This window comes from Benincasa hispida, chromosome 8 (assembly GCF_009727055.1).
Source record: "Benincasa hispida cultivar B227 chromosome 8, ASM972705v1, whole genome shotgun sequence".
NCBI lineage: Eukaryota > Viridiplantae > Streptophyta > Magnoliopsida > Cucurbitales > Cucurbitaceae > Benincasa > Benincasa hispida.
Window position 1 is genome coordinate 697,809 of NC_052356.1, and position 22,443 is coordinate 720,251.

A 22,443-nucleotide genomic window follows, 5' to 3' on the forward strand; every position below is an offset into this window, starting at 1 on the left:
GCCCATCTTCTCTCTTTCGTTTTTTTCTTTAATAATACATGCAACGGTTTCGGTCGATCTAAGGCTCTTTCGATTTGTCGGACTGATCTGACAGATGTCAGTTTAATCAACTACCAAATGAGTTGGAATTAAAAAACATTTTTAGTCCCTAAATTTCATATAAGTAACACTTTAGTATCTGAATATTGATTTGTAATTATTTAATTATTATATTTTTAATTTTATAACAATTTAATTCATAAATTTTACTGTAATAATCTAGTCTTTAGACTTTAAGATTTGTAATGATTTAATCCATATTATAAAAATTAATGTTAAGTTTTAATTTGATTTCATGCATAAATAAATTATTAAACTAATTAGAGATTTCATATTTTTATAAATATAAAGTTTACATCTAATTGACATATAATTTTGATAATTTTTTATGTTAGAGACTAAATTGTTATAATATCGAAAATATAAATATTAAATTATTATATAGTAAAGTTTTGTTATAAAATTAAAAATATAAGGACGAAAAAAAAAAAAAACAGTTTTTAAACCATAAAGGAAATTCCAGTTTTACTTATACTCATCCACTTGCATTCACATATTTCGATATGTCGCAACAGTATTAGCAACTTTGATGTATCCTTATTTCTTGTTCTAGCAACTTCCACGAATTTCATCCATCTATTATTATCTTTTAAAAAAAGAAAAGAAAAAGAAAAGATCGAGTCCATAGATAGCAGCCATTGATCGCACTCTCATTCGCAGAGTCAAGCTCAAGGGAGATTCGCAATCATCAACCATGGCGCTTGTGCCAACCACGGCCTCCAACGATGCGAGCCAACTGATAGCGGAGGTGGACATGGGCTCCGATTCATCTGTACTCACTGTTCGAGCCACAGTCGTTCAGGCCTCCACCATCTTCTATGACACTCCCGCCACTCTAGGTTCCACTTTCAATTTGCTCCTTATCTACTTCTCTTGCTGCTGTTTTCTTGGCTCGCAATTTTCATGTCAGACTCTGGAACGAGTTCCTGATTGTTTTTGTTTGTTTTCTTAGAAGCTTGTTAGTTGTTTTTGACTTTTTTTTTGGTTGGTTTTCTTTAATCTTAGAAGTTGCTTCCCTTCCATCAGCAGATTTTGGTAGTATAGTTCAATTAGTTTAAGCTATTACATTACATCCTCGATTAGTTCCAATTTTTATTGGTTTTCTTGTTTTCGATCGATATGAATTTGGTATTGTCGCCTAACATTGTGCTTCTGGTTGTTTGGTTCTCCTTAATTTCAGTCGTTTGTAGAAATTGAAGAGGAAACGTACTCATGAAATACGAAGGCTTAAAATGATTTAATTCGAAGATTCCAAAACCCATTAACAGAGTTGGGGATTATCACTCGTAGATGACAAATATTTTAGTATACTATAAGCCAGCTACTAGCCTATGATCATGTGGGCCTCCCCCCCCCCCCTCATCTGTAGTGGTAAAAAGAAATCTAACGCTGGTTTACATGAACAGAAAAGGCTGAGAGGTTGTTGGCTGAAGCTGCTGGATTTGGTTCCCAGCTAGTTGTATTTCCAGAAGCCTTTGTTGGTGGTTATCCCCGTGGATCAAATTTTGGTGTTTGCATTGGGAATAGAACTCCCAAGGGGAAAGAGGAATTTCGTAAATATCACGCAGCAGCGATCGATGTACCTGGTTAGTCTTTGTTTCCAGGTTGGTTGCTCCTGTAAAGAGCAGCCAGGGATAATTTCAGGTTAATTGAGTGTTGCTAGGTTTGTCTCCAGGTTTGTTCAACTCAATTATGGTTGCTCCTGTAAAGAAAAAAAAAAAATCTTAGCGTTTTACCATGGATAATTTCAGGTTCAAAGAATGTTGCTAGGTTCATTGTATAATACTCATTCTAGAAGGCTGACTTAATTTCTCTCCGAGTCTCTATCAAACTTTATTATCCGGTCATATATTAATATTAAAGTCTTACAACGTACCATACATGTTCTGTTCTTTATCATCGTACAATCTTCAAATGGATATTAGCGAATTAGGACAGTAAAATAAGGAGCTAGTGATGCCAGTCTATTCCAATTGAAATACAACGAGATTGTTGTTCATGAAATGTGAAATGGGACTTTAGTCTGTTTTAATGACTCCTGCAATTATCAATTAATGAATGAGAAACAAGATTGCTTCAAAAATCTGCTGGCATTTCTTAGTTCTATTAATTTCAAAACCTTCATACTTTTGCTTACATCTAGACATAATATTTTGAAGTGCTGAAAGCGGCAGTTTCTGTCTTAGGTGCTGTTTAGTTCTGTTTTGAAATTCTTTTTTGCTAAGCCTGGGTTTATGTATGACGTAGATTTACTTCCATTCATCCTAATACAATCTGGTTGGTCTTGTTTTTACTTCCATTCATCTAAGTAAAATCTCGTTTTCTCACAACTAATTGTCTAAAACCATTCTTATTCACCTATAAGGTCATACATCACAACCACAAAAGAAAGTGCTCGAAGTGGAATGGCTGCGGTTCTAATATATTTAAATGATTAATATTTTGATGACTATAGACGGTGATGCATGCAGGTCCTGAAGTCGATCGATTGGCAGCAATGGCTGGAAAGTATAGGGTGCATTTGGTAATGGGGGTGATAGAGAGAGATGGCTACACACTGTACTGTACTATCCTATTTTTTGATCCTCAAGGTCGTTACTTGGGTAAGCACAGGAAATTGATGCCAACTGCATTGGAGCGGCTAATCTGGGGGTTTGGTGATGGATCAACAATTCCTGTTTTTGAGACTTCAATTGGAAAGATAGGTGCTGCCATTTGTTGGGAAAACAGAATGCCACTCCTAAGGACAGCTTTGTATGCAAAAGGTTAGTTATTGGCTGGGAATAATGAAATTCCTGACCGATTGTTTATTTCAAGTCCAGTTTCAGTCTTTCGAAACTTAAAGTAGATAAAAGTACAAAAATCTTGACGAGAAACAAGCAAAAGTAGCCTCATATGAAAACTATTAAAGACTGAAGAGGCTTTAGTTGTTACAAGATGCTAAAATGATGGTCAAACTCCAGAGTTGGCGATTAGCGTATAGTGTGGTGCTCCACTATTTTACGGATAATGGTCTATTTTTTGTTCAGCTTCTGTTCTCAGAATATACTTGGTTGGTTAATGATATTATGCACAACCCATTTTTTTCCTTTTTGTTTCTCCTCTTCTATATTTCTGTTTCAACTACATCAAGTTAAAAAGTCCTAAACCAGATGAAAATTCTCATATAAAAGAAGGTTTCACATGCTTAAAGTTCTACTAATACGTTAAAGATAGAAGTTTGTTAGGAACCAAGATTAGGGATGCCTTTGTCCCACATTGGTTAGAATGGGATGACCAATGTGGTACTTAAGTGGCTTAGCTCTCCCACCTCAATAGCTGACTTTTGGGGTGTGGTTATCCAAGGTGCTTAAGTACCTAACAAATTTTTTATTTCTTCAAAGTTACCTAACTTCTATCCACGCATTCTGTTTCTTTTGCTTAAAAGAAGTTGCTCACTTGAAATTGAATTATCTTGATTGTAGGCATTGAAATATATTGTGCACCTACCGCTGATTCTCGGGATACATGGCAAGCATCAATGACCCATATTGCTTTGGAGGGTGGATGTTTTGTTTTGTCCGCCAACCAGTTCTGCCGAAGAAAAGACTACCCTCCTCCACCAGAGTATGTATTTTCTGGCACAGAAGAGGAACTGAGCCCAGATTCTGTTGTTTGTGCTGGAGGTAGTGCCATCATATCACCTTCAGGGACAATCCTAGCTGGACCCAATTACGATGGAGAGGCACTTATATCTGCAGATCTGGGTATGTCATCTCGTCCTTCTGCTTATAGTGATCAGAGCTTTAGTTGTGCACTCCAACATTATCATATTTAGTGGTTGATATGAAAAGGTTTAATCTTAAGGAACCTACTGTTCGATTTGAGTGTTTTCCTTCTTTAAACGAGTCCTAGGATTCTGTCTCCTGGATGATCTAATGCTCCTGACAGTTAACGAGTCTGAAAACCTTCATTCCAAGTTCTTATTCTCTGCTCAGCTCTTTTTAGTGTCAATACGAGTGAATGTCCACTAGGATTCAGTTGAACAAAATGGGTAAGGATCAACCAACCATTTTAAGAGAGGGAGGGCCTATCTCTCTTGCTGACTAAGAAGTTCCTTGGAGAATGTGGTGGTGTTATTGAACCTTACATGCCTTGAGTTGTGAAACTTTTTCATCTAGATCTGTGGAGCCTAAGAAGTACGGACACTTTAGTTTGGCTAGCTTGCCTGTATCCGACACGTGTCGGACACTCCGACACTCTGACATTTGTTGGACACGTATTGGACACTTGTTAGTGCAACAATTGTATTAGACATGCATAGAATACTTGTTGAGTAAACTAAAAAGACACATATATGACAATAATAATAACTTTTGAATGTGCAATATGTCAAATTAAGTTTTTTTTTTTCAGTTTATAAATGCATTAACCCATTTACTTTGATTTTCTTTTGGTATAAAAATGGTATATATTTTTAAAAATTCATATTTTAATAAGCATGTCCTTGCCATTTCGTGTCCTAGATTTTTAATATATGGCATGTCACCACGTCTGTCATGTCGTATCTGTATCTGTGCTTCTTAAGTGTGAGCAAAGGTCCATCCTCGAATTCCTAAGTTAAGCCTCTTACCTAGGTAGAAGGGTTTTTGTAAAGGTTCTACTTGATAATATTAATAGAAATCTCAAAATTACATAGACAAGCCTAGAACAACCATCTGTTCTAGACGATGACAATCTTCATCCACACTGATATCACTGATATGCTAATCACAAAGAACATACACAAAAGTCTACATAATCCCAAAAGTAGCCAAACACTAACTTAAATATTGAAGGCTAAATACAACCGTAACAAAAGCCCAAGAACGGCCCAATCAAGTCCCACGAGGGAATGTCTCCGATCTACGCCTTCTAACATATCTATGCACTATTGGGGGCTTCACAGTTTTCTTTCACCACTAAGGTTGACTTCTATTTTTCCGCAAGCACGGTCCAAGATTATTGCAGAACGTGAGATATTGAGCTCCTAATATTTGGTAGGTCAAGAAAACAAGAAGCAATAAATCAAGACAGAGTTATCGGATTTTTAACCTCCAGATGGGCTTCCTTTTTATTTATTTATTTATTTATTTTAATTAATTAAAAGAAAAAAACCCTCCTAAGAACTGTCAGTAATGCTTGGTACTTTAACTTTTAATAAGAGACTGGTCTTCAAGCCAGAAATTTTCTTAAATGAATACAGGACTGAAGATGCACATTCAAATCTCCCAAGCAAAAGCCTGCAAATGAAGGTTAGAGACTATAAAGCATAGACATGGATACAAATACGAGATACGGATACGAAAATATGCCAATTTATAAAAAAATAGAATATTGATACGTTGAAGATACATTTTCTTTTCCTTAAGAAAAATCTAGAATATAGATAAATTTAGCATACAAGTTAATGAAAATAGTACAAAATACAATTCAAACATTGAAATACAATACAAAAAACATCTAAGATGTTGAAGTAAAATAATCAATAAAATGTAATAAAAAAGTGACTCGTATTGATCAAGGGAGAAGAAGATTAGAGAGAGAAGTATGAAGATAAACGAAGAAATTCTTTGTTGAAATGTTGAAGATATTTAAGTGGGTTTTATTTTAGAGGACTTTGTGGAGACTCAAATGTGAAGATGAAGATTAGATGGATTGTTAAAAATGTGGTTCGCAATATACTTTTAAATGATTTCTGGAATTTGATAGAAGTGATGCTCTCCCCTCTCTCCTCCTTCCCTCCCTTCCCCCACGCCCCCCCTTCCGACCACCTCGTCGGACCTCACCATGCCCTCCCTAAACTTCCCTCCTTCTGACCGCCTCCCTCACCCCTCTCCCTCCAACCTTCCTCCGGTTTCCATTATCCCTCTCTCACTCTATTTCTGCCCTGCTTTCAGCCATGGCTTTGCTCTCTTGCCGTATCCTTGACCACGCCTTCCTTTTGGAGCAAGAAGGATTGAACTTCCTTTTAAAAGACATAAAAAAAGGACAGTCCATTCTTCTCTCCCTAACCTCAACTACTTGGCTTCTTGAGAGTTTTCGAAGACTATTGTATGGTTCCACCTTTGAGTTTTTCCTTCTAAAGGAAAGAGTTGATCAAAGCTTCATGAGGCTTGACCAAATTTTGTGCAAAGGAGAGTTGGTTTGTTGAATATGCTGTTTGGCCAATCACAGGAGGAAGAAGGAATATCTACATCCCGTTTGGCAATGAAAAAGCAGGCTGGCAAGACTTCAAGGAGATGATCAATAGATGCATCCAACACTTCAAAAAATCCCCTGCTCTCCAGGTTAGTTCTTCCTCATCTCTTCCCTCTACTAAGCTTAGTCCAACCAGCCGTACCAGCCTTGTTCCACCTCCCTGTGAGAACTCTGCCCTCCCACCCCCCTCTCCTCCACATGTGAAGAAACAGAGCATCCCTGTTGTCTGGTTAAAGAAGAATGATGATGTCTTGTCTGGTAACCTCTGGATTATCTCAAGACTAATGGCATCAAATGGGTGGAAGGAGATTGCGGTAGAACTAAGCAAGTGTCTAGGCACCAATGTCATCATCAATCCTCTGTTTGCAGACAAAGCCCTCATCAAACTAAGCCAAGGAAATATCAACGACAAAGTGCCAATTAAGGGTAAATGGACTAAGTTTGGCCTTTTTCACCTTCATCTGGAAAAATGGAATTCAAATAGTCATGGAAGGCCCTCAGTAATGCAAGGTTATAGGGGTTGGATCACAATAAAAAACCTTCCTTTAGATTATTGGTGTAGGAAAATTTTTGAAGCAATTGTGGCTTATTTTGGTGGATTAATTGCTATCGCTTCAGAAACTTTTAATCTCATCAACTGTTTAGAAGCAAAAATTCAAGTCAAGAGGAATTTCTGTGGATTTATGCCAGCCACCATTGAAGTTAAGGATGATATTCGTGGAAGTTTTTACTTGCACTTTGGTGATATTACTTGCTGTCATCCGCTTTCAAAACTACCCACTAAAGTCTTGCTTAAAGACTTCTCCAATCCAATTGACCTAGTTCGGGTACATGATGCTCTAAAGGATGAAGATGCCTCATCCCAAGTTGAAGTAATTGATTTATCCAATTGGTCTTTCCTATTGTCAAATAAATCTAAGCCTAAGTTCTCATGAAGCCCAAGTGCAAAAGCAGAAAAGTTGAATGCAATCCAAAAGACACAAAATTCTTTCTTCAATCTGGGAGTATTAAGGGAAGTTGAAAAGTCACAGACCTCAACCATCAAAACGGGAGAAATAAGGGAAGTCGAACAGTCAACTTACTTTTTTAATGAGGCTGTCAAAGTAAATCAATTAAATATGGAAGCTGAAAAGTCCCCACAGCCGCAGCCTTCTGAAGGAGTTTTCCTTAAGTCAAAGGAAGCTGAGAAACCCTTGCAGCCGCAGTCTTTTGAAAGTCCATCTGGCATATCAAAGAAAACCGAAAAGCCCCCTGATTTATTTGCTGTTGGAGATAAGACTCCTTGTGTCCCACGAATAGAAATTAATTCTTCTGCTGCCATTAAGATGAAAGAGAAAGAAGTTGAAAAGCCACCATTGCCAAAAAGAAAAAAGAAAGCAAAACTTTGTGTCCCCTATAATGAAGTGCTTCACTCAGCCTCTTCCTCGATCGAGTAGGTCATAGCCAAGCTCGAAACCAAAGCTCCTCATCAGTTTTCCTCTTCCCCTACTCTCTATCTCAATTCCTCTCCCCTGCCCTCCCCTGTTTTTCCAGACCAATCGACCTCCCTGCCTCCTCTACCCTCAAACAGCTGGTCCCTTCCTTACCTTGCTCTCCCCTGCCCTAACAAAGCACCTTCCTCCTCTGTCTCTGCTTTCCCCAAGCCTCCTTTCCCTCCCCTAAACATTAAACCTGCCCTTAAACCTAGCAAAACAAACCAGAAAAGGCTAACCAGAGCCCGCCACCCCTCCTGCCTCTTCAAAACCTTTCCTAAACACTTTATCAGAAGAAAGCACCTCAGGGAACATCCCAAAAGCCTCGGACTCACCCTCAGCTCAGCCTCTTCCCAGCCCTAAGAAGCCAAAATCCCCTCTTTTCCAAAGAAGTCTTTTAATTCCAGGTTAGATTTTTCATCTTCTCTTCCCCCTTACAACCCGACTGGACCATCACCAAAAGAAACCCCTTTTTTCCCCTTTAACTTTACTCAATTAGTGAGAGAGACTGCCCTCCTGACTCCCCCTTTAGTATCAGTTCAGAGGAAAACAAGTGGCTTAGCAATTCAGAAGACCAAAATGAGTCAAACCTGGAAGAAACATGCTTGCTTTCCTAAATACCCTGTTTCAAACGGGGGAGGAACCTTCTGCAGAGAATAAATTCCCCAACCATGCCCTTCCAGCCCTTCTTTCAACCCTTTCTGACCTCCCACCACACCTTCTGAGCTTAGTCACTGAATGCAGCTTATTATTGGACTAACCTTTGGTTGACATTGATAATTGTTCTCGAAAAGATGAAGATTGTATCCTGGAACACCAGAGGTCTCAAAGACATTAATAAAAGATTGGCCCTTAAACGATTCTTAAAGAAAATTAACCCTTCAATTGTGTTAATTCAAGAATCCAAGAAGGAAAATTTTGATGCAAGTTTCATTAAATCTTTATGGAGTTCTAAAGATGTTGATTGGGAATTCGTTGTATCTTTTGGTGCTTCGGGTGGGCTGTTAACAATGTGGGACACAAGCCTAATTTCAGTAATAGAAACCCTCAAAGGCAGTTACTCTCTCTCAATTAAATGCAACACTAATTGTAAAAATACTTGTTGGGTTACTAATGTATATGGGCCAACCGATTACAAAAAAAGAAAATTTGTGTGGGAAGAATTTCTGTCCTTGGTAGCTTATTGTGAAGACGCATGGTGTATGGGTGGCGATTTTAATATCACAAGATGGGCATGCGAAAGATTTCCCTTGGGTAGAAGCACTAGAGGCATGAGGAAGTTTAATAAGTTCATTGAGCAAGCAAAACTCATAGAAATCCGGTTGAGTAATAGGTAGTTTACATGGTCAAGGATTTCCCCCACAGTTTGCCCACTCTGCCTACATCATAGTGAGGACTTGCTTCACCTTTTCTTTACATGCCCTTACTCAAATTGGTGCTGGAATAAGCTGCTGTGTTTTTTCAATCTTCCATGGACCTTGTGCAATGATTTCAAAAGTAATGTGTTTCAGCTCCTTGCCGGCCCCATCTCCCACAAATCCATCCGTTTGTTATGGTGTAATGCTGTAAAAGCCTTATTGGCAGGCCTTTGGTTTGAAAGAAATCAAAGAATTTTCCATGACAAAGCCACTAGTTGCCAAGACCGCCTTGAAGCCGCCCGTCGTCAAGCCTCCTCCTGGTGCCTCCTCTCCGACCCTTTCCGTGCCTACAGCCTTCCAGACTTCAACCTCAATTGGGAGGCCTTTATCTCAACCCCTCCAATCGGACAGCACTAAACTTCTCCAGATTTCCAGAATTCAGCAATGCTTGTTGAACTTTTTTATATATTTCCATTATTTTCAGGCCACTGTTTTGACTTCAACCTTAGTTTTTCACTTTTGTTATCTCTTTAGGCTTTGTCCTCTTTTTGTAATCTTGTTCTCTTATCTCCCAGTTATGGGTTAGAATTGGAGATGATGAGGGTGCTAAGGGAGTGTCAACCTAGTTGAGACGTCTGAGTGCATCTCCTGATCCTTTTACAAGCACTTGTATTCTCGCTTTGCTCTTTGTATAACTCTCTTGTACTTAGAGCTTTCGCTCCTCTCTATTTATTAATACAATGAATCGTTTCCTTTTAAAAAAAAAGATGAAGATTAGATGATATTCTAAGGTTTGGTCTTTTATTTTATTTTTCTTTTTACTTTTAGTTTTATACTCAAGTAGTGAGCTTTTTAACTAGGCTGCCTAGTTTTAGTTGGGAAAGATTAGATGAGTTGCTTATCTTTTTTCTTTTAAAAAAGGTAAGCGTAAAAATAGATATGTCAAATCGCGTGTCAGATACGTATCTGGGAAGTTCTAGATGTATCGGTATCTGATACGTATTTTTTACCTCATATGAAGTATGTGCTTCACAGGTTAGAGAGATGAGCCAGGTTCCGAATGATTTCACATAATGTTAGGATTAGCCACCCAAACAATAGTAGTTCCACTCTTTAAATTAGCCTCAACAATATGCTACTCCGTACAGGATTTACCCATTTAAACAAGCCCCTTAATGTGTGCTATCCCAGGATGGAGTTCATAGGCTCAGGTAATTCAAAAATACTTCCGCGGCCAAAATTCATAGAAATCAGAAAACATTTTGACAAGTTAAAAATGCCTTTAACATATAAATACACTTGAATATTAATTTGTTTCCCTTGTGAAGGAATAAGAGTCGATATTTTGCTATTGTTAGGTACTTAAGCACCTTGGTCCACACTCCGAAAGTACCACTAGGGAAAGCCAAGTCACTTAAGTACCACATTGGTCATCCTGTTCTAACCATTGTAGGACAAAGACACATACTACCTTGGTTCCTAACAATACTCCATCCTCGGAAAGCCGACGTCTTGGCGGCTACTCCGACGGTATTTCATTTGGCTACATCCAGTCAAAACCCTCCGTCGGTTCCACTTCGGAATGTCAACATCCGACTCTGATACCATTATTAGGTACTTGCACCTTGGAGAACCACACTCCAAAAGTCAACTATTGAGGTGGGAGAGCCAAGCTACTTAAGTACCACATTGATCATCCTATTCTAGCTAATGTGGGACAAAGGTAACCCATACTCCCATGGTTCCAAAAGAGACCATCCTTGCCAATTTTTTGAATTGTGTCTATGTTATCAGTTTTCACATGGTCTGTTTATGAATGTTGAAATAGGTCATTTGAAATTGTGGCAAGCCATTGTTTATGAATTATTATTGATCCATCCATCCCAGCTCCTAACAAGTTAAAGTTTTTATAACTTGCATTTTTAGATGAAAAATAACTTTGATGAATTTCTGAAACAGATCTCGGAGAAATTATACGGGCAAAATTTGATTTCGATGTGGTTGGTCATTATGCGAGACCTGAAGTTCTTAGCTTGGTTGTGAGGGACCATCCTGCAACCCCAGTTACTTTCACATCTACATCGACAAAAGCCGAAGATTCTTGTAAAAAGTAGTATGTATTTTCTCCACACTTCTATTTAGTTCCATTAGTTGTTCTAGCCTACATGTGTTGTTGTCCATGTTTTACTCTTTCCCGCGTTCAGTGTTGTATTATATTCATCTATAGCAACAATTTATCACGGTGAATATTTCTGATAATTTTTATCAGAATTCTATTGCAATTTATCACGGTGGGTTTCCATTAGTGTCATTTTCCTCTTCTTTTATAACATAGTTTGATTCATGATACTGGATTTTGGTGGATCAATATATTTATGCTAACATATAGAAACGTAGTGGAAGATTATTAATGAAAGGAATGGTATAGATCATCTGAATTAACCATTCCTATTGAACCAACAATTATACTGTAGAAGGAGCTTAATGGTAGTGAGTTCAAGCTACAGTGGTCAACTGTTTAGGTTTAATTTTCTACAAGTTACCTTGTAAGCCAAATGTAGTAGGTACAAACAGTTATCTTATGAAAATAGTCGAGGTATGCACAAGGTGACTCGAATACTCCATTAAGCTCCTAATAGCTTCAAATTAACCTTGAATTGTCTCTGGAATGCATGTGATGCTCGAATTCCTACGAATATTAAACTCATTAGTCATTCTAAATGATTGAGATCAGAGGCACTAAAATAGTTCATTTAGGGAGCTATCAAAATCACTCCTAACCTACATATTGCTCGTCCTCGAGTAAGGCAAAAATCAAAATATGAATCGTTAGCTACAAAAGAGTGACATTAATCTCAAAGTAATAGCTAACAAAAACATAGGCAAAGATAGATCACTTAGATGAATACAATTAATGACAAGTTTTAAACTAATCCTTTACCTCTTATGTGTGTGCTTATCTGGGTTCCTACAAACCTGGGAGGGTTCTATTCAATCCTCAACTTGTTTTCTCATACTCTGACTCGAAGGTTCAAGGGTTAGGCTTTCCTAGACTAAAGATGGCAATGAGACACCCAAGGGTCCAAACTTTTATTCTTTTTTTTTTTCTCTGGTTTTTTTTTTTTTTTAGTTTACACAAAAAAAGGAAACTTTATCTAGACATGTTACCTTCGTTTTAGCCTGTTCATATGGGTTGTGTGAAAGACATCCAATTACGAGCAGCTCATCCTTAAAGGCATTGAAGCTAATTCACTTCCTGGATGTACATTCATGCAATGGAAACTACGAGTGTCATAGTCGCTCCTGATTATTAATATCTTGAGAAGGAAGAGTAATCCCCACCAAAAATATCGTACACTCAATTTCTTTCTTTTTACTTTACGACAACACCTTTTCTTTTACACAATTTTCTATTTATTTTAAAACATACTTTATTTTACAACACAAGAGTTTAGTAAAAGTCTAAACATGCATAACTTAGTTAAGCTTCAAATGCTTTAACAACTATCAACAAAGCCTTTTGGAGTGACAACAAACATATAAGCCAAATAATCCATTCTAAGCCTTTAGAATTATAGATAAGAAGGCTATGTGCTCAAGAATATAAGGGAATGAACAAAAAAAATTTAAATTGGACCCAAAATCATGCATGCATTTTCATGAATAAAAAACAATGTGAATAGAAATTATCTAAGACTAATCACAAATCGTAATCATTAGCAACATCGTCACACTGTTAAAGCTCAACACAAAATTCAACCACCTCTAATCTTAAAATGATACATTGTTCCAATGTATTTCTAATTAGAACATAATATTGTTTTCAAAGCACAAGATGCGCTTTAAGGCGACAAGCTCTTACATCACATCGAGACGAGAGGCGACAAAACAGCGTTGTTTGACTGAAGCAAGGCGCACTTAAAGATTTAATAAATAAATATTATTTTTAACAATTATTGATAAAAAAATTATGTAGATTTTTAAAATGTAAAAATATTAATAAAATTATTAAGATTTAAATAAAAATTAACTAAAACAATACGAGAAAAAAAAAGATTTGGAAAAAGAAATAGAAATGGAAATGGTTTTTAAATAGGTTAAAAATAGTTCTCTGAGTAATGGGGTAGACATTTTGCCATTTGGCAGTTTGGTTAACATGCATCCAACATTACCTTAATGCTAGCAGCCTACTCTTCATTTCTTGTTGATTCTTCTTCTTAATCAATATTAAAGAAGAAACTTGGAAGAAAGTAGAAAACTAAACAACTTGAAGAATTATATTAAAAACAAAAGGCAGGTGAGTGCCTATGTTGCCTGGAACATATGTTCAAAGCAACATAAAGGCGCAAAAGGCGAACACCTACGTACTTGGAAGGCAATATGACCTTCCATCGCCTTGCCTCTCGTTTTAGGCAAACACCTAGTTATGCCTCAACAACATTCGAACACAATGAAATGAAAGACTAAGGGAATAAATTTTTTTTTTCCCTAGAAACATGTTCATGCTTGGGTTTTTGAGTCGTGGTGACACTCCTTTGAATATCTTCGCTCTTCTCGTGTCAAGGACAAACCTACAAAAGAAAAATAAGAAGCCAAGTGATACCAAATATTTGGTGTAACGCAAGTGTACGTATCGAGTTATATAATAGTTTTTTTTTTAAGATTATTAAGTTATAATATAGAAACGGCCTAAGAGTTCCATTAGTCTTCTGGAGATCAAATGTCTGGATTATGCTCAGGTATTCTAGAATTGTGTTGATTTTATCTAAGGATTGGACTTGTGATGAATTATTTGATATTTCAAAATTCGTGGAAAAAACAAAGTAAAGAAGATTTTTGAAAGTCAAGAGACAAAAGATGTTCCAGAGGGTTAATTTCCTTAATTATTCATTAAGCCATGCAGATGTTTTTATGGATTATTGTGTTAATGATATGTTTAAAGTATAACCCAACTCTTGAAAAATACTAATAAACAACATCAAATCTAATAAAAATCATGCAAAAATCATTCTAAATCCAAGATAAACAACGCACATTTTCGGTGTGTTTCACCACCACAAACTTAGAATTTTGTTAGTCTCGAACAAAAATAAAACAAGACTGTAGGGAGTTCTAAATAAACATGCAAATTATTCCAGCCTTAATAAAAAGAATAACTTGCTAGATCCATAAGTAGAAACATGCAAACACATCTATTCTTGAGAAATTTCAAGGCCAAATCTTTTAATTCCCATGTGTGTGTGCAAGCCACATTCAATTCAAAACTTAAAAACTGGCCTTAGACTTAATAGAGCTTCTCAAATTTTTACATTACTCTAACTCAAGCACCAATCATCAGATATCCAAAAAATTCAAGAAGGTGATATATCAACTAAGGTGTCCAAAATAACATGCTAAGGATGTCCTAAAATTGCATTCTTTTACTTAGGGATACTAACTTTTACACATTTATTGCAGGGACTCGTACCTAGAATTTTCATGGGCGTCCTAACTGATCACACAAAGACAACTCTTTTTACCCCTATCTATGTATGCACATTACGAGTTTAATTTTTTCCACCCCTTATTCTTTATTTAGCTAATGTTTTCCTTCAACAAAATTGATCAAATCATGTCATATATATGTAGTATAGGAAATCATTGAAATGAAAAACTTGAAAGTCCAAACAATTCTTAGAAGAAACACAAAGCTCCCATTCAACTAAATAGACTTTGAAGTAAAATGCATAGTGTGATACCTCATACATTATCCAAGTAATAAAAATAATAATAGTGGCTATCAATGCTTTGTGAATTTCCTATATATGTTTCCAATTCAACAGAGCTCCCTTTCACCTCCCCTTTATATGGAGAAAAAAGAAATTATTATACAAAAGGAGTATCCAAATACAAACGAGTCACCACATTCATGTAATTAAATAAAGTTTACATATTTAAAGCACCAAAGACCATCTCAAAATTGGATAAAGTAGTTTCCAACAACACAGTGGCAAATACAAAATTAGCAAACATTCTCAAATTAAAACAATAAAGTGTATATAATATGGTTAAAAAGTAATATAAAATATCAAAGTTTCCCAAGGAAGGAAACAAACCCTTGAATGCCTTCTAATTTTTTTCTTTTTTCCTGCCAAACAAAATGAGGTAATTCTTGTTTTATAACTTTAGCTATTGAGTCTACTTTTAAGGTCACATAAATCACATAACTTGATGCTAAACACCCTACAAGAAACTCGTATAGAAACGGAATAAGTGTCTATGCATCATTGTGTATCTCCCTTTGACTATTTTTATAAGGTATTCGATGCCTAGCATACTTATATTCACATAGCCACGTATATTAGCATTGACATGCTCCACCATATTAAAATGCATCACAGTTGTTCGTGATAACATAAGATATAATTATTCATAATGGTGACAAATCACACAATATATTAGCACACAAGCAAACATACTTAATAGGTAGAATTCTACTTACATAAGTGTTTTAAAGCGTTTTTATTTAATGGAAAGATTCATAAAACAATGAAGTTGAGGTTTCAAGGTTAGACCTTAGTTTGAAACCCTAAGCAGAATTTCATATAGTGTTTGGAATGAGTAATCTTATCCGAAACGATCTTAAGCCTCAATCCGAATACTTCAAATCAAGTTCGAACTGAAAACAGAGAACAACCAAGAGTTATAAACTAGTTAACAACACCTAAATTTAATTTGAAAGGAACTAACTAGTGTTTTAATGCCTAAAACTCACCAAAAACAGACTTAGGTTCTTGCTGAAAAGTATCTGAATAGTTTTGAAACTACTCCAAATCTACAAACAAGGACTTCCAGGCATTAGAGACAAACTTTAAGAACCTAAATTTAGTTCCAAAGGAAATTTAGAGTTTTATACCTGCTGATTTTTGCTCAAAATGACCTGAATCTTTGTTGGTTGGTATCCGAATACACTTAATCCTACATATTTGGAGTCGTTAAGTAGTTGATAACTCAAATATAAAGCTAGTTGGTATCCAAATATACTTAATCCTACATATTTGGAATCGTTAAGCAGTGGGTAACTCAAATATAATGTCGAAATACAATGGGTAAGCGTCGAAACTCACTGAAAATAATGAAAACACTGAAAGAAGTTGCTTGAATGACAATAACTAAGCGTCGCCTACCAAAAACATATCGATGGAGGTCGTGATTGAGTTTCCGGTGTATACCTATTGATCTTGTAGTTGTCAATGTCACACAAATCGTTGGTGAGGAACATCGTTGTGTGTTTTGTGCGTAGCTGCAGGTTGTCGGAGTAGTGTGTGTAAAGGTTGCAGGTGAGGCAGAATGTGATGGGTATTTTCACGATTGAGAGAGGGAGAAATAGAGAGGGAAAATTTCACAAAATAATCCAAAACCCAAAAAATTTTCTACCAATGATCTCTTCCTAAAAACTTTTCTACCACTGACCTTTTGCTCATGCGAAATTCCAAAATTACCCCTAGTTTTTTAAAAGCCTTCAGACCGCACCACATTTCTTCTTCCTTCAACGATTTCTTCAGCCCTTCATTCAATGTGCATTCAATGTGTATTCAATACACCACCAACATTCTACCAAAACATTTATTCCCAACTAATATTCTTCCAATAACATTAAAGAAAATGGAACGTCACTCTCATTATTCACTTTCTGTCGTCGAATTCCCCACAAAATTCTTTCATTGTTCTCTCGTAGCTTTCTCTTAGAGTTTCAGCCCAACATCTTCATTGATCGCTTTTATCGTCAGATTCAGTCCACATTTCTTCTTCCTTCAATGGTTTCTTCAGCCCTTCATTCAATATATGATTTCTTGTCCCATATCACTTTCATAATAAGTGTCGTTTAACATTAAATTACAATACGATCGTTTATACATTACTATGCGATCGTTTATACATTACTATGCGACCGTTTATACATTACTATGCAATCATTTACTATGCAATTGTGTATAAATTACTACAAGATTGTTCATAAATTACAATACGATCGTATAGCAAATTATAAACGATCGTGTAGTAATTTATACATGATCATTTAATAAATTATAAACGATCATGTTGTAATATATACACAATCGTTCATTACAATATAAGTGTTGTTTAGCATTAAATTACAATACAATCGTTTATACATTACTATCGATTGTTTATACATTACTATGCGATCGTTTATACATTACTATGCAATCGTCTATAAATTACTATGCGATCGTTTATACATTACTATGTGATCGTGTATAAATTACTACACGATCGTTTATAATTTACTATACGATCGTGTAGTCGTCCCCTCTACTGATCGAACCCCCCGGAAGAGTTTCCGATTCAATCTACCTTCTAGTGGTAACCGATTACCTTCAATTCCGTGGCTAGTCTGCGCTCTTTGGACTTTTCAAACTTAGCGAACTGAAACCCTTTTTTATTCCTTCAGGACCCTGAAAACAAACCTTAACACAAAGTCAATCTCAGCACAAGAGCCTTAGTCGGGATGCATAGGGAAGTCAACCTACGAGCACGGAAGGTCGTATAGTAAATTATAAACGATCGTGTAGTAATTTATACACGATCACATAGTAATGTATAAATGATCGCATAGTAATTTATAGACGATCGCATAGTAATGTATAAACGATCGCATAGTAATGTATAAACGATCGTTCAATTATCAATGATATTTTTATCCCATTGTAGATCAATGACGCTATTTCACATCTTTATACGATTTGATGGGGATTGGGATGAGTCCGGAAGAAATTATGTTGGTGGTCATATGAAAGGTTTGAAAGTAAAAAATGATATAACAGTCAGTAGATTAGTGAGTATGATGCACCAATGACTGAATATTGATATGGATATTTTTGATATACACATCAAATGTTGCTATAATCTATTGGTCTCGACTTCCTCAATTGACATAGTCGACGATGAAGATCTTAACTTCTTTTTAGAAGGCATTGATGCATCTCGAATGCCGTTATTTGTATTAATTAAACTTTACGAAAGTTATGGAGTACACACAGACAATATATACTAGCATTGCAATCCAATTGATCAACCCAATCCAATTCATACCATGTCTTCACTTGATGATCATATTGAGCCATGTAACTTGAGGGATGACCGAAGTGAAGCTTGATTTGGTCAGAACAGTGAACCCAGATGTACTTCACAATTCGATACTGAACATGGATATGGACAATCTTCAGGACTACAAACTTCTCCAACACCTAACATCCATGTTCCAACCCCACCTACTCCCGTTTCACCAGTTTTGATGCCTTCAGTTCTAATGCATTCCACCGTTCCAACCGAACCATTTATTGATATATCCAGACCATCAGAGGGCCCATCGTAGGACGACCTCATCACAATATCTCATGACTGTCTAAATGACAAGGATATAAAGATCGGTTAAATTTTCTTTTCGAAATATAACTTGTTAGTTAAATTATCGATGTTTGCAATAAGAAAGAACTTTGACTACCGTGTAAAAAAGTCAACAAAGAGCTTGCTAACTATCTGATGTTCGGTGGAAGAATGCAAGTGGAGGGTCTGTGCAAAAAAAATGAAATAAAGTGATTCCTTCAAAATGACGAAATATCTTAATGAACATACATGTTCTCTTGAAATGAGAACTGGTAATCATCGGCAAGCAAAAAGTTGGGTTATTGGACACTTAATCAAGTCCAAATACGAACAAGTTGGTCGAACGCCGCTCAAGGGATATAATTGAGGATGTCCGACGGGATTATGAAGTGAACATAAGTTATGGACGGGCTTATCGCACTAGATAGTACGGATTGGTGTATGCACGAGGGTCGCTAGAAGGATCATATACTATTGTTAGGGCATATGACAAGGCACTTAAGCTTGTAAATCCAGGTACGATATTTGAGGTTGAGGTAGAGGACGGACAATACTTTAAGTATGTCTTCATGGCACTTGGTCCGTGTATCAAGGGTTTTCTAAACTGCATTCGTCCAGTAATCATTGTTGATGGGACCCATTTGCATGAGAAATACAAAGGTATGTTGTTAATAGCAATGTGTATCGATGGCAATAACAACGTATATCCTATTGCCTTCACTATTGTAGATGTGAGAACGATACATCATAGACTTGGTTCATGACTCATTTGAAGGCTTTGATAGGAGATGTTCTCAATTTAGTGATTATATCAGATCGTCAGATGTCAATTGTAAAGGCTGTTGCAAGTATATTCCCTGATGCATTTCATGCCTTATGTATATACCATATTTGGAACAATTTGGTTGACAAATTCAAGAATAAGTACATAATCCCACACTTCTACCTAGTGGCGAAAGCTTATAGAATGTCTGACTTTCAGATGTATTGGGCTAAACTCCATCAATATCTTGGTGTGATAGCCTATCTTAAGAAGGTTGGATTACAACGGTGGGCAAGGGTTTATCAAGTCCATTATAGGTATGATAAGATGACGAAAAATATAGTAGCATACCTCAATGGAGTGTTGAAAGATGTTCGAGAACTACCAATCACAAAGCTATTAGAGCATATCCACGAGTAGCTACAAGGTTGGTTCTATATCCGACGTACACATATAATGGCATGCACAAACATTGTAACTGATTATGCAATGAGTATTCTTAAGGAATCAGAATTGATGTCTAGAACATATCGTGTTTCCCTGGTGGATATGCATATAATTAATGTGAACGATGGATATTTGGGGGGGTTGGGGGGCTGTCTCTTATACACATCTAGATGTGTATAAGAGACAGATCTTTGCGAGTAGCTACAAGGTTGGTTCTATATCCGACGTACACATATAATGGCATGCACAAACATTGTAACTGATTACGCAATGAGTATTCTTAAGGAATCAGAATTGATGTCTAGAACATATCGTGTTTCCCCGGTGGATATGCATATAATTAATGTGAACGATGGATATTTGGGGGGGTTGGTTGATCTTCGTTCACGGACATGTATGTGTATGGAGTTTAATTGCCTCGAGATCCCGTGCTCCCATGCAATATCTGCAGCGACCCTAGGAAACATTAATGTTTGAACATTATGTGCAAAATGGTTTACATTTGAGTGTGTGCTTGCTGCTTATACCAAACCAATCTTCCAAGTCGGACACAGTCAAGAATGGGTTCGAACATCATATGTTGGAGATTTTGAACCAATTCTACCACCGCAGAAGGTAACAAGTGTAAGTCGACGTCAAACTGTCAGGATACCTTCAATTGGAGAGGAGCCACGACAAATATACACGTGTACACGATGTGGTCAAAGAGGACGTAACAAGAAAACGTTCAGACAAACATTAATAACACCTGGCACTGGCCCATCTAGACTAAACAATATGTAAATTTCGCTTCTTTTTTTTTTTGTACAACACCAATTATATTGTACAAATTTATACTATACAATATATAATTTTAGCACAAATTATACTGTATAATATGTAATTTTAGCACAAATTATCTAAACAATCGCTTAGTTATTTGTTTGTTTAGCTATTTATTTGCTTAGTTAAATGTACAACACCAATTGTATTCTACAAATTTAGCAAAAATTTATCTAAACGATCGCATAACAAAAACTAAACGATCGCATAACAAAATCTAAATGATCGCAAAACAAAACCTAAACAATTGTATAACAAAAAGTAAACGATCGCATAACAAATATCTAAACGATCGTGTACAAAAACTAAACGATCGCATAAACATTATCTAAAAGATCGCGTAACAATTAGCCAAACGATCGCATAACAAAATATAAACGATCGCATAACAAAACATAAACGATCACATAACAGATATCTAAATGATCACATAATAGATATCTAAACGCTTGTATAACAAACACTAAAAGATCGCGTAACAGTTAGCCAAACGATCGCATAATAGAAATCTAAACGATCGTGTAACAGTTAGCTAAACGATCGCATAACAGATGTCTAAACATTTGCGTAACAGTTAGCTAAATGATCTCTTAGTATTTTCTATACGATCGCTTAGTAATATCTAAACGTTTGCTCAGTATTCTCTCAACAACCAGGAAATGAACGAAATGGAGGGAGACCCTATCGTTGTAAAGTATTCGTAGAGACGCGCGTTCACCAAACGTTCTGAAGACTTTTTAAAAATTGGGGGTAATTTTAGAATTTCGCAGGGACAAAAGGTCCGTGGTAGAAAAGCTTTTAAGAAGAGGTCATTGGTAGAAAAATTTTTGGGTTTTGGGTCATTTTATGAAATTTTCCAAATAGAGAGAGGGGGAGAAAAAGGATTAGGTGGTTAGATTTTCTTTTTCTCTTTAGAATTTTTTTTTTACACATGGTGAACACTACAAGGAAAGTTTGATATTTTTGAAAAATAAATATTCTTCTTGATATTTAAAGAATATCAAGTAAAAACCTAACAAATCTGACATTGCCAAAATGTCAAGTTTTGTTAGCGTGAAAAAATCCGAAAACTTCCTGAAATTTTATTTTTTATGCTTTTCCTTAACGTTTTTCTTTTTCTTTTTTTTTTTTTAAAGTACATTACTTGATGTTTTTTTCATAAAAATGTCAAGTTTTTAAAAGTTACAAGTGTCAAGTAATATAGATTTTGTAGTATTGTATTTCAGTGGGACTTAATCGCCTTTCAAACTATGGTAGATATTTGTTAGACCCCTAGACCTCAAAATGAACACCTATGGAGGTTCGAGGATGACCAAGGACATCACGACGGGTAGACTGACCAAGAATTGTAGAGGTACCATGTGGATCAAGTCAACAGTTTGACAAGAGCCAAGCAAAGGCCAACCCACTTAAGAGTAGGCAGGTGTGGGACCAAGCAAGCACAAGCCTCGGCTGAGAGGGATGATCAAACAGGCAAAGGCACACCTACAAAGTTGTCGATGGGGTGGAGGAATGAACGCGGCACTAAAAGCCCCACACACTATCCGGGCGCAGAACAATGTCATGAGAGACAACGATGCATGGTGGAAACATCCGATGAAATGGCCACACAGGCATGTGCAGGCCGTGGGGTCGTACATGGGTGCGCACACACTTGCATGCACATGAGCGCATGCACAGTCAAAGCACAGGGGTGTGATGATAGGGGTTGGGGCCGTGCACACAGGGTAGCGCCGAGGTCCACTTAGGCACACCTAGTCTGAGGGACTTTAGGCCCAAATGACACCTTGGAGAAGTGGAGACACACGGATACCATGTGGCACCATCCTAGCTATTCAAAGGGAAGCACGTGGCAGCGAAGGACCTAGTCCAC

General features: G+C 36.6%; 1 protein-coding gene across 2 annotated transcripts; it reads left to right on the forward strand.

Moving 5' to 3' along the window:
- The first annotated feature begins 663 nt into the window (after positions 1-663).
- On the forward strand, positions 664-11,459 carry LOC120083021 (bifunctional nitrilase/nitrile hydratase NIT4A). 2 transcript variants are annotated; one of them, XM_039038501.1, is made up of 5 exons: positions 665-938; positions 1,506-1,685; positions 2,571-2,864; positions 3,564-3,845; positions 11,108-11,459. In XM_039038501.1, the coding sequence occupies exons 1-5, from the start codon at positions 794-796 to the stop codon at positions 11,260-11,262; spliced, it is 1,056 nt and encodes a 351-aa protein (XP_038894429.1). In that variant the 5' UTR covers positions 665-793; the 3' UTR covers positions 11,263-11,459. The 2 variants fall into 2 exon arrangements, with proteins under 2 accessions (XP_038894430.1, XP_038894429.1); XM_039038502.1 differs by lacking the exon at positions 1,506-1,685 and having other exon boundaries at positions 664-938.
- Positions 11,460-22,443: the final 10,984 nt, after the last annotated feature.

What these genes read in the sequence shown, in the direction of transcription:
- LOC120083021 (XM_039038501.1), top strand. Translation starts at nt 794, where the DNA reads ATGGCGCTTGTGCCAACCACGGCCTCCAACGATGCGAGCCAACTGATA. An exon ending in TGACACTCCCGCCACTCTAG is followed by an intron (nt 939 to 1,505) that starts GTTCCACTTTCA and finishes TTACATGAACAG; the next exon opens with AAAAGGCTGAGAGGTTGTTG. An exon ending in GACAGCTTTGTATGCAAAAG is followed by an intron (nt 2,865 to 3,563) that starts GTTAGTTATTGG and finishes TCTTGATTGTAG; the next exon opens with GCATTGAAATATATTGTGCA.